Source organism: Archocentrus centrarchus, chromosome 9 (genome assembly GCF_007364275.1).
Source record: "Archocentrus centrarchus isolate MPI-CPG fArcCen1 chromosome 9, fArcCen1, whole genome shotgun sequence".
Lineage (NCBI taxonomy): Eukaryota > Metazoa > Chordata > Actinopteri > Cichliformes > Cichlidae > Archocentrus > Archocentrus centrarchus.
The window spans coordinates 26,147,380-26,158,531 of record NC_044354.1 but is presented as its reverse complement, the minus strand read 5'-3'; the positions used below and the strand labels follow the sequence as shown (position 1 = coordinate 26,158,531).

At 45.7% G+C, this 11,152-nt stretch overlaps 1 protein-coding gene across 2 annotated transcripts in view; it reads left to right on the top strand.

The window, feature by feature from the left end:
• Positions 1 to 2,056: 2,056 nt before the first annotated feature.
• slc4a5a (solute carrier family 4 member 5a) overlaps positions 2,057 to 11,152 on the top strand; it is a 51,253-nt gene continuing 42,157 nt past the window's right edge. Inside the window, exon 1 of one of the 2 annotated variants that reach the window (XM_030737292.1) lies at positions 2,057 to 2,122. Coding sequence is in view for 1 of the 2 variants with exons in the window: in XM_030737290.1 (XP_030593150.1) it covers positions 3,668 to 3,672 (5 nt within the window). In the remaining variant the exon portion in view is untranslated. Of the gene's footprint in view, positions 2,123 to 3,653; positions 3,673 to 11,152 lie in introns of those variants that run through there. The other variant, XM_030737290.1, reaches the window with a different exon arrangement.

Sequence of the window (11,152 nt, the reverse complement as noted above, 5' to 3'; positions counted from 1 at the left end):
AAGCTCCTTGGGGTAACTTGTGTTTTGCTGCTATATAAATAAAACTGAACTGAATCGACATCTCAGATAGAAAGTGAAAAGTAAATAGAAATCTAGAGGGGCAAAAACTATATTGGTCCACATCTAAATAGTGATTCTCCACTTTTAAAACACATCTCTTGTTTCACAAAGTCTGGTTTTTCTCATGTACTGTCTCCATTAAGCCCTATTTTTTTTGATGAGATAATAACAGTCGTATTAATCTCAAGCAATGCATGAATACACACAGCTTGCTCTCCACCTGCAAGCCACCTCTCCTCACTTCTCACGTCCTCACTCTCCCCACTGTTTCAGCGAGTGGGATAATTACACCAAAAAGATGTTTAGTTAAAAAAAAAAAAAAAAAAAACACTCACTGGCCTGAGGATGTGCAGGATGTGTGCACACAGACAAGCCACGGTTAGGATAATTTAGACATGGATTTTGTTGACACGTACATACACAATTCCTGCAGCTGTAGCTGTCACAAAACAGGCTCAATCCTGGTGTTACTTGCTGCAAAGGTCACGTGTTGCGCTGAAATATACCATCCCAGGATTCTTGGAAAATTGTCGATATTATGCCAGTCATCACAGCATACAGAAACACACACTGTCAACAACCTACGGCATATCATGAAGGGAGCTGGGGGAGTAAAATGATATGGTTTTGTTTTTGATCATTAAGTCCTATTCTATTATCACCATTCCCAGAATTGAAGCTTTTAGGAATGTGTAATTTTTTTTATTATTATTTGTTAGGTAAGAAAATTATTTCATGTCATTCGTTGTCTTATGATAAATTTCATTTGTTAAAAATAACAAAAACAAAAGCAGCACTTAAAGGTTATATTTGCAAGGAGTTTGTTACAACTTGTAGCAACACACTAGTGCTGAGTGGCCTCTAGTGATTGTGTCAGGCGCCATTAGTAGCTTCAACAAATACTCCAAAATATGTCATGTCAAGGCAAAGTGGCCTCTTGTGGCTGCAGGAACTATAATGTTGTAATAGGCCTACAAAGTCTGCATAGGGAGGAGGTTGGGGTGGATGGATGTGTTAATAAAATGCCGGGCACAGAGGAGTAATGTTTCTTTCCCCTGCAGTGAACCAGAGCCAGATTCTCGCATAGCACACCAAAATGGCTACCTGTGAGGTCCAAAAATAAATACATAAATAAAAAATCACTGCTCACACTGCTGTAAACTGTTGAGCAAAATGTGTTTAACTAACCACGTTTCACTTTGTGTAGGAGTCTTTGAGTCAGTAAGTTTGTCTAAAGAAAGCCTGTATGAGGCGCAATCATTTTCACAATTAAATGATGACATTGTGGTGGCCACATATATGCACATTTCACACCAGAATGCCCCAAGCTCTTATTGCGAAGAGAGAGACCGGAATAGATCTGGAAAAGGCGGGAGAGAGAGGCCTGGAATAAAAGGGCTTGACTCCTCCTTTTGCGGGCAGTTATATTTGGAGTTCTAGTTGTTGTGAGTTTTACCGCCAATAAAGCTGAGACTACATACCTGCTCGTGTCTCCTTCCACCGACTCCTACATTGGTGACCCCGACTAAAGAACATGTCTGCTGACGACAGCTCAACGGCCGCGGCCGCTGTTTCCTCACCAGCCGCCGCCGTTTCTCCCGCTATTTTTGCGGCCACGGTCAAGCTCCCGGAGTTCTGGCAGCACGATCCAGAGCCTTGGTTCCAGCATGTGGAGGCCCAGTTTCACCTCCGCGGGATCACCTCAGACGACACCAAGTATTACCATGTCGTCGCGGCGCTGGACTCTGCTTCTACCCGCCGGCTGATGGGACTGCTCCGGAACCCGCCGCCTGCTAACAAGTATGGAGCGCTGAAGGAGAACCTGCTGCGGATTTATCAGCTTTCAGACGAAGAGCGGGCTGATCGCCTGTTGTCCCTGAATGGCTTGGGAGATGGTAAACCCTCCGAGCTGATGGAGCACATGCTGGCTCTGCTCGGCCCGGGCGACGCTTCGTTTCTCTTTACGCATCTGTTCCTGCGCCAGTGTTACCGGCGCCAGCCCTAGGGGAAGCTGGGCGGTAGCAAGCGGCACACAGCTGAGGTCAGGCTGTGTTGCCCGCGGGTGAGAATTAATGCAGTGGCTGTGGAAAAGACGGAGAGGAGACGATGACAACAGGCCACCAGCTCGTTTAATTCTGACATCATGAGAAAAACCAAACTCATTGCTTACAATAAACATCAAATGATATAAAAACAACTTCAATAATTATTGGTAATAAACCAAAACTACAGTAGACAAATAACTTGTTCATAAAGTGCAAATAATATGATACATAACGCCCAAATAATGCACATTTCAAACAGGACAGTAATAAATTGTAACAAAATAATGTAAACAAACCATTTGTATTTCCATTTGTACAATAGCTTACTTCGATTTGACTGTAATATAGCTTAACCCACTCTATGATGCTGCTTCAGACAGCTTCCGTAGCTTTACCTCACTTCCAGTATAACACACCCACGCACACACCCCCAAACACACCCCCAAGAGCTTATTAGCCCCATAACCGGAAGTATGCCTGATGGCGGGTAACACACTGAAAAGACTTAACATGGCGGTCTGACTTCGCCCTAAAGTCAGAGAGTAATCATACACAATATAATCCAAACTGACCTCCTCTTATTAAAGGCACTTCTGTAAATCACACCGCTTGTATAGTGCCTAACAGCAACTTCTTTTACTACTGTCTCCTCTAGCCCCGAGCAATGGCGGACTTGCGATAGAAATGAAGCTGCCTGCCTTACTGGCAAATACAACTCTTTCCCACACTAAAACACACTTAAACATTCCCATCTTATTCAAAACGTTTGTACATAACTCCACACTCATTAAGATAACTTTAGAACAAGGTTTGGATCACTAAAAGAACTTTGATCGCTTACCTGTGGAAAAGACGGAGAGGAGACGATGACAACAGGCCACCAGCTCGTTAATTCTGACGCTGCGGCTGCGTATCGGCCCTCTAGTCTCCACAGTAATGCAATAGCACCCCCTATTGGTGACATACATTTTGTGCCTCTGACTTAAGAAATACACATTAGTATATTTAAAAAAAATAGAGGGGGTCTCTGTTTTAACACAAAATTTGTTTCAATCCGTTACACCAGCTCCCCCCTCCCGTACGCACCGCGCTAGCCAGCTCCGCTCTGATACGGGCCAAGGATTACCGCGGGCTAGCTGAAGAGACGGACAAGATTTTGCTGGCATCCAGGCATTCCGGTGTGCATGCACTTTTACCGAGTGCGGCTCTACAAGGGACGGAGACTAGAGAAGCCGGTGCTGTGGCCGCCGTCGCAGAGCGCCGGAGGAAGGAGAGCGTGCTCTGCTTCTATCATCGCCGGTTCGGAGTGAAGGCGAAGCGCTGCATTCCGCCGTGTACCTTCCAGCACCAGGGAAACGAGAGGGCCGGTGCTCACTAGCAGCTGTGTGCGCTGGCAGCTCGGACAAGCTGCTCTTCATTGAGGACACTGCTTCGGGACGCCGTCTGCTTGTGGACTCGGGTGCTCAGCGTAGCATCATGCCGGCTTCAGCTGCAGACGCCTTGGGACAATGTCACGGACCCCTGCTGGACGCGGCGACGGTACCCCCATTCGCACATATGGAATGAGGTTGGTGACTGTGTGTTTCAAGGGACGTCAGTTTAACTGGGACTTTGTGATAGCGTCTGTGTCAGTACCTATACTCGGCGCTGATTTCTTGTGTGCTTTCAGGTTGTTGGTCGATGTAGCTAATAGGTGCTTGATAGATGCTGTGTCTTTTGATACCTACCCCTGTACACTTGGTAGTCCTGGCCCCTGCCCCTCGCTAACATGCTTGCCACAGGTGATGAGTACCAGCGTTTGCTTGCCGAGTTTCCCACCCTCACGGTTCCCACCTTCTCTGCAGCCGTAGCTAAACATGGTGTGGAGCATTACATTACCACTGTGGGTCCGCCGGTTTTTGCGCGTGCACGCCGTCTCGATGCCGCGAAGTTAGCGATAGCCAGGGAGGAGTTTGCAAACATGGAGCGCCTTGGTATTGTGCGTCGCTCAAACAGCCCGTGGGCGTCCCCGTTGCACATGGTCCCTAAAGCTGACGGTGGGTGGCGCCCTTGTGGGGATTTTAGGCGCCTTAATAATGCGACGACTAATGACAGGTACCCGGTTCCCCACATTCAAGATTTTTGGTTCATCTTGCGGGGGCAACTATTTTTTCAAAGGTGGATTTGGTGAGGGGATACCATCAGGTTCCTGTCCATCCGCGTGATGTGCCCAAGACCACGGTTATCACTCCTTTTGGCCTTTTCGAGTTTTTGCGAATGCCCTTCGGTCTGAAGGGCGCGGCACAGACGTTTCAGCGCCTCATGGACTCCGTTTTGCGTGGTATGCCATTTTTGTTCGTCTATCTGGATGACATACTGGTTGCCAGCCCTTCCGCCGCGGAGCATTCAGTGCACCTCCGCCAGTTGTTTGAGCGTCTCAGTGAGCACGGTTTGATTGTGAATCCAGCTAATGCCAGTTCGGTCTGCCGGCCATAGAGTTTTTGGGACACCTCGTTTCGCCCAAGGGGCGTTTCCACTGCCCGCTAAGGTGGAGGCGGTTTCTGCTTTTCCGCGCCCTTCCTCAGTGAAGCCCCTGCAGGAGTTTTTGGGGATGGTGAACTTTTATAACCGTTTCATCCCCCGGGCTGCTCACCTCATGCACCCTCTGTACAATGCACTTAAGGGCAAGAAAGGCAACCAAGAGATAGAGTGGACACCTGAGCGGGTGCAGGCATTTGACAGTGCCAAAGCTGCTCTTGCCAACGCTGCCCTGCTGGCCCACCCATCTCCCGAGGCGCCTGTTGCCCTTACTACCGATGCCTCCGATTTTGCAGTCGGGGCCGTGTGCGAACAATGGGTGGGTGGTGCTTGGCAGCCCCTCGCCTTTTTTAGCAGGAAGCTTCGGGATGCGGAGAGAAAGTACAGTACGTTTGACAGGGAGCTCCTTGCCCTTTTTCTCGCGACGTGTCATTTCCGGTTCCTGCTTGAGGGCCGTGACTTTACCGCTTTTGTAGACCACAAACCTCTCACATTTGCCATGGCAAAGGTTTCAGAACCATGGACTGCACGGCAGCAACGGCAGCTTTCTGCTATTTCAGAGTTTACCACTGACATTCAGCACGTCGCCGGCAAGTGTAATCGGGTGGCTGACTGTCTGTCCAGGGCGCAGGTTAGCTCTGTGCATTTGGGAGTGGACTACTCTGCCATGGCTGCCGACCAACTTACGGATACGGAGATTCAGGCTTTTAAGGTGGCCGAGTCCAGTTTGCGTTTGGAAGATGTCTCATTTCAGGATAGTGGCGTAACCCTACTTTGCGACGTCTCATTGGGCAGGCCTCGCCCCTTGGTTCCTGCTTGCTGGCGTCGGCGGGTTTTTGAGGCAGTTCATTCTCTTTCGCACCCAGGAGTTAAAGCCTCAGTTAAGTTGGTAGGGGCCAAGTTTGTGTGGCCCGGCCTCCGGAAAGAGGTCAGGGCGTGGGCTTCCTCATGTGTTGCTTGTCAGCGCGCCAAAGTGCAACGACACACCAAATCCCCTCTGGAGCACTTTCCCATACCCCAGAGAAGGTTCGAACATGTCCATGTAGACCTGGTAGGTCCATTTCCCCCTTCCCGGGGTTTCACCCATCTCCTGACAATGGTGGACAGGACGACTCGGTGGCCTGAAGCAGTTCCTTTGGCGTCAACCACCTCAGCAGATGTTGCTCGTGCGTTCGTCTCCTCCTGGGTATCTCGGTTTGGCGTACCGCTTGACTTGACATCTGACAGGGGTCCTCAGTTCACGTCTGAGCTGTGGACTGCTGTGGCGGAGAACCTTGGCGTCAGACTCCATCGCACTACCGCGTACCACCCGCAGGCCAATGGCCTTTGCGAGAGGTTCCACCGTACTATGAAGGCTGCCTTACGGGCTGCGCTGCTGGACAGCAGCTGGGTTGACCGCCTTCCTTGGGTCCTGCTGGGCCTGCGTGCGACACCTAAGGAGGACCTGCAGTCTTCTTCAGCTGAGCTGGTCCTGGGCCAGCCTTTGAGGGTTCCAGGGGAATTCCTTCCTGGTGCATCTGCTTCGGGGGCCGACAAAAGGAGCGGGCCGGTTTTCCCGGGGAATGATAGGTTTTTGGCCCCAGTAGCGGCGCATCACTGCCTTCCACAGTCATATGTGCCAAAGGACCTGATGTCTGCCAAGTACGTTTTTATCCGCCATGACGCGCACCGTTCTCCACTTCGACCTCCTTATGATGGTCCATTCCGTGTGCTAGAGGTGGGACCTAAGGATTTTTTGGTTGAGCTGGGAGGTAGTCAGGAGCGGGTTTCGGTGGATCGCCTTAAGCCTGCTCACATGTTTCCGGATGGTCCTATTGAGTTGGCCCAACCTCCGCGCCGCGGTCGTCCTCCCGTTTCTATGCCTCACTCGGAGGACCTGCCCCCAGCTGCTGTTTTTTCCCCTGCGAGGGGGCAGTCTCGCCGTAGTCGGGGCTATGCCCCTCCCTCGTTTTCACCACCTGTGGTTGCCAAGCACAGCCGTAGCGGCCGCCTCGTTCAACCCCCTAGGAGATACTCTTGATGTGGTATTTTATTTTTGCTATGTTGAGTTGAAAATGGTTGCTGTTTTTATTATTGTATTGTTTGCCATTCTGTGTGTTCAGGGGGGGCCTGTGTGGTGGCCACATATATGCACATTTCACACCAGAATGCCCCAAGCTCTTATTGCGAAGAGAGAGACCGGAATAGATCTGGAAAAGGCGGGAGAGAGAGGCCTGGAATAAAAGGGCTTGACTCCTCCTTTTGCGGGCAGTTATATTTTGAGTTCTAGCTTGTTGTGAGTTTTACCGCCAATAAAGCTGAGACTACATACCTGCTCGTGTCTCCTTCCACCGACTCCTACAACATCACTGATGATGTGGGGTATTAAAATATAGATATTTTTACTGCCTATAAGCTATAAGTGTCGGTGTTTGCTCTACAGCAAGTGTTACAGATTATTAATAAGACACCAATGAGGAACATAATCCCATCAGGGATTAATTAAATGTTGACACATGATAAGCTTTTCTTTGTTGCTCACAGCTGTTTGCAGAAGTCTTTCCTTTGAGTATACTGAATACTCCTTACATCATAGGGTTAACTGCAGCAGTGGGATATAAAAATGAGCGAGTTAGGAGCACATGTATGTGGCATGGTGATAATTTAATTAATTTTTTATAAATGTATGCTTGACACAGAGGCAGGATTCAGAACAATCAGTCTGTATGGTTATTTAGATTGGTGCACTTGTTGCTTTTAAATGCTCTATAGCATTAACCGAGATTATGGAATACCCATGAGAAAGCCAGCATGCATACAGAGACACAACTATATTCTTCACATGCTTAATATAACTGGAAAACAAAGTGATATTGTCCTTTATGCTCTGGGTCCCTAAAACTTCAGGGTTGATAAATGACTTCACATTTAACAGTCATTAAGGACATTGTGTGGATAAGTTAGAAGCCACAGTTTAATCCCTCCCGGAGAAATCATTTGGAACTGGATCATTTCCACAATGACATGATCTACCCCTATTAAATAACTTTATAAGGAGCAATAAAAACTGCTGGTAATATGTAGGAACTTAATATTTTTTAAGTGGTTAACTGACATATGTCACTATTTGATGAATGTGCCACATTCTGATTCTGTGTTTGCACCACTATTCTTCAGTTAATTCATTTCAGAGCAAAATCCCGCATCAGTCTGTTCAGTGGTGAGGAAGACCAGTAATACTGGGTCACAGCTTTTCTTTGTTTTCTTCATTGAAATTGCAAAAAAGCATTTTCCCCCAGTTACCCCACAAGACATTTGAAGAAGATGGACTAAAACATAACCTGAAACCACAGGGATCTAGAGACAGCTTGTCTACCTTCAGAGAGCATCTTGCCAAATGGAGGCAGTGTCCAAAGTGCATGGTACACCGGTCTGTTGGCTGCTCCTACTTGTGCTGCTGGTCCTTCAGCCAGCCACAGAGAAGAATAAAGTTATAACACAGAAAAAAGCTAAAGTGAAACCGGGTGCTAAAAACAATGAAAAGTGTCCACTGCATTCAGTCTGTGCTTTTGACATTGTATTTTTGATCTTGGATGCTTTTCTTGTGCTTCTCCTATTCCTGGTGAACTCTGCTGTCGCTCCCTTCCCTGCTCCAGCCGGCTTATCAGCCATTCAATCTATGCACAGTTGAACTACGTGCTGTTGATTTTATTCATCTGGACCCAGTGTTTTCAGTGGGAGAAATATTTCATCATGCATCCAAGTGACTGCTTCAGTCTCATCTGACTGCAACTTTCACAACAGTTGCATAGTGACCCAAACTAGCACCATTGCCTAACACTGAACCACAAGCTCAGTTCTATGATTGTTAATATGCAAATTGTCATGACCATTGATCAATGGCCATGGGTACTATTCACTGAGAGTTGGGGAATAGATGCAATAACATTAATTAATGTGGTGAAAGATGTACTATTAGTCCCTCTCCTCAGTTCAGAGATGGATGAATGGTCTCCTTGACTCCCTATACTGAAACCCTGTCCATGATGTGAACATCTTTGTCACTGAAACAGTGGCTACTGGAACTGTAGGTGTAAAGAGACAGCAGTCCTGGTTTGATGAGGCTGCTCTTCTATGTCGTGCCTTCTGCTTAACCAGTGGTTGTTTTGCTTTCCCTACATCCCCAGTGTATAACATGGCAAGCTTTTTTGCATTTAACAGCTATACTACACTGTTTGTGCTGGGGGACTTGACCCTTGGAACGGAACAATTTTGTTTGCTGTGTTTTGAAAATATCTTAGCTGTTCCAACCAGTTTGGGCTAGCACCATTGCCCAACAGCTATATACACGTAGGATTTTCTTATCTGGATTATTGTGCATGCATCAAGACAGCCTATGAGCATAAAAACCCCTCTCAGTAGGCTCCCCATAGGCAAAAAAACCTATGCAAATGGACGTAACTGTGGTACCCAAGCATTACCCAGTTGTGTTGGTGAGCGGCAGTGTGCACCCTGGACAGGTCACCAATCTATCACAGGGCAAACACAGAGAGACAGACAATGATTCACTTCTACAGCCAGTTTATAATCACCAGTTAATCTAACAAGCATGTCTTTAGACTGTGGGAGGAAGCTGGATTACCCAGAGAGAGGCACAGGTAGAACATCCAAAATCCACACAAAAAGGCACCAGTCAGCTGCTAGATTCAAACCCAGGAAACTTCCTGCTGTGGGGCAGGGGGGTTTCTAGAGAAGGGCATGGGGTGGCATACATGATTCCTCACAAAGTGAGGAATCATGTATTTAAAACATATTTGCAAGTCATATTAAATATAATTTCTCGTACATTGAGATCAAATTTAAAAATAAATGAAAATAAAAGTTTCTGTGTAAATATTTTCATATGTACTGTAAAAGAATTCATGTTTTATGGTAAAATACTGGCAGCTGTTGTTGCCAAAGCCTCACCATTTAAATTTGGTGACAATGTAAACTTTACAGTCATTTGCTTTAAAAAAAAAAGAAAAAAGTATGTACTATAAACCTGTTTACAGTAAACAATATTCTAAAACAAAAGATATAATGTAAACCTATTTACAGTCCTTCTCAGTGAAAGTCACTATACAATTGTGTGATATATTACAGTATCTTATTGCAATGACTAGAAAAAGTATTTCCTGCAGAAACTGCAATGTGAATGCTGAACGCTGAAAGATTGGAGCTGAAATGCCAAGAAGTGCTTAAAATAGCTGAAATCTAATTTGCTGAAAGAGCTTAACCAGCTGAGAAAGAAAAAAAAATGGAAATGCAAAACAGTTGAAATTCTCAAGAAAGCATCCAAATTGAACTTGATTTGCTGAATTTGGTGTTTTAAAACAAAATAGGGAAAGAGCCAAACTTGGAGCTGAAAAGCATCAACATGAAGAAGCCCTTAAAACTATCAAAGATGTCAGCAAACCCACTAATGCCTGGATAGTTCAAGGTCTTGGGACCTGTTTAAAGTTTGATTTTTTTCTCTTGCTCAAAGTGTGCTGAAGTAGTTACAGGCAAAACGGCAAAAATAAAATTCATGAAAAGTTAGATATTTTAAAAAGCATAAAAGTTACAAAAAAGAAAAATAAAATCACATTTCTCCAGAAAAAGCTGAACTTTTTCAAACCAGAACGGTTTCTGTAGTACAAACGGTGCAGAAGGAGTTAATGACCAAAAATCATGCAGAAGGATAACATAATGTGAATGTTTAACAGCATTCACATATAAGACTGCAGACAGAAATAGCAACTAGACAGAGAAGAGCATAAACCTCGGTCAGTGGGTGGCACTAGTGGGACAACCAGATGATCAGCATCAGCATGCTTCAACTTTTGGGTCCATAAATGTCAGAGACAGCAATGTGACTCTGAGTGTCCACCATCATGACTCAGACTGACTTTTGGCCTGGTTATCCTACCAGTGCCACCCACTGATCAAAACATGTACTCTTCTCTGTTCATATACCTCGGTTGACCATGTCCCAGCAAACTAAATGTGGAGCAAGTTTGTGTGGAGTAATGAAGAAAATGTAAATAATGCTGAGAAAACAAAGGGATTTGGAACTAAGCTTGTAAAGGACAATTATCATTTTATTTCAGTGTAACTTTTCATTTCTGTTTCTGGTTTATTTTATACATTTCATGTCCACAGGTTCTATTTATCAGTTTTACTAAATATTCACTTCAAGCAATTGTCAGTTTTATATTGTTGCATTAATACAGAAAAGTCAACAGGTTCCATCATTTTTTTGGAGAAAATGCATACGTTATACTAGAATTTACTCTTTTTTTGTGCTGTCCAATTTGCCAAATGTCAAGTTTTGCTATTCAATTTGACACCATGTTTTTTCATCATGTTTTTACACATTATTATCATCATGTTCATATATAGAGAGAGAGAGAGTGTCTTGATATTAGAAATGCCACAGCTGTAGCCCCTTTCCTGAACACATCTAAGCATAGTAGCTCTTGATGCACTGACACCAGCCTCAGTCCACTCCTTGTGATGATCTCTCAAGT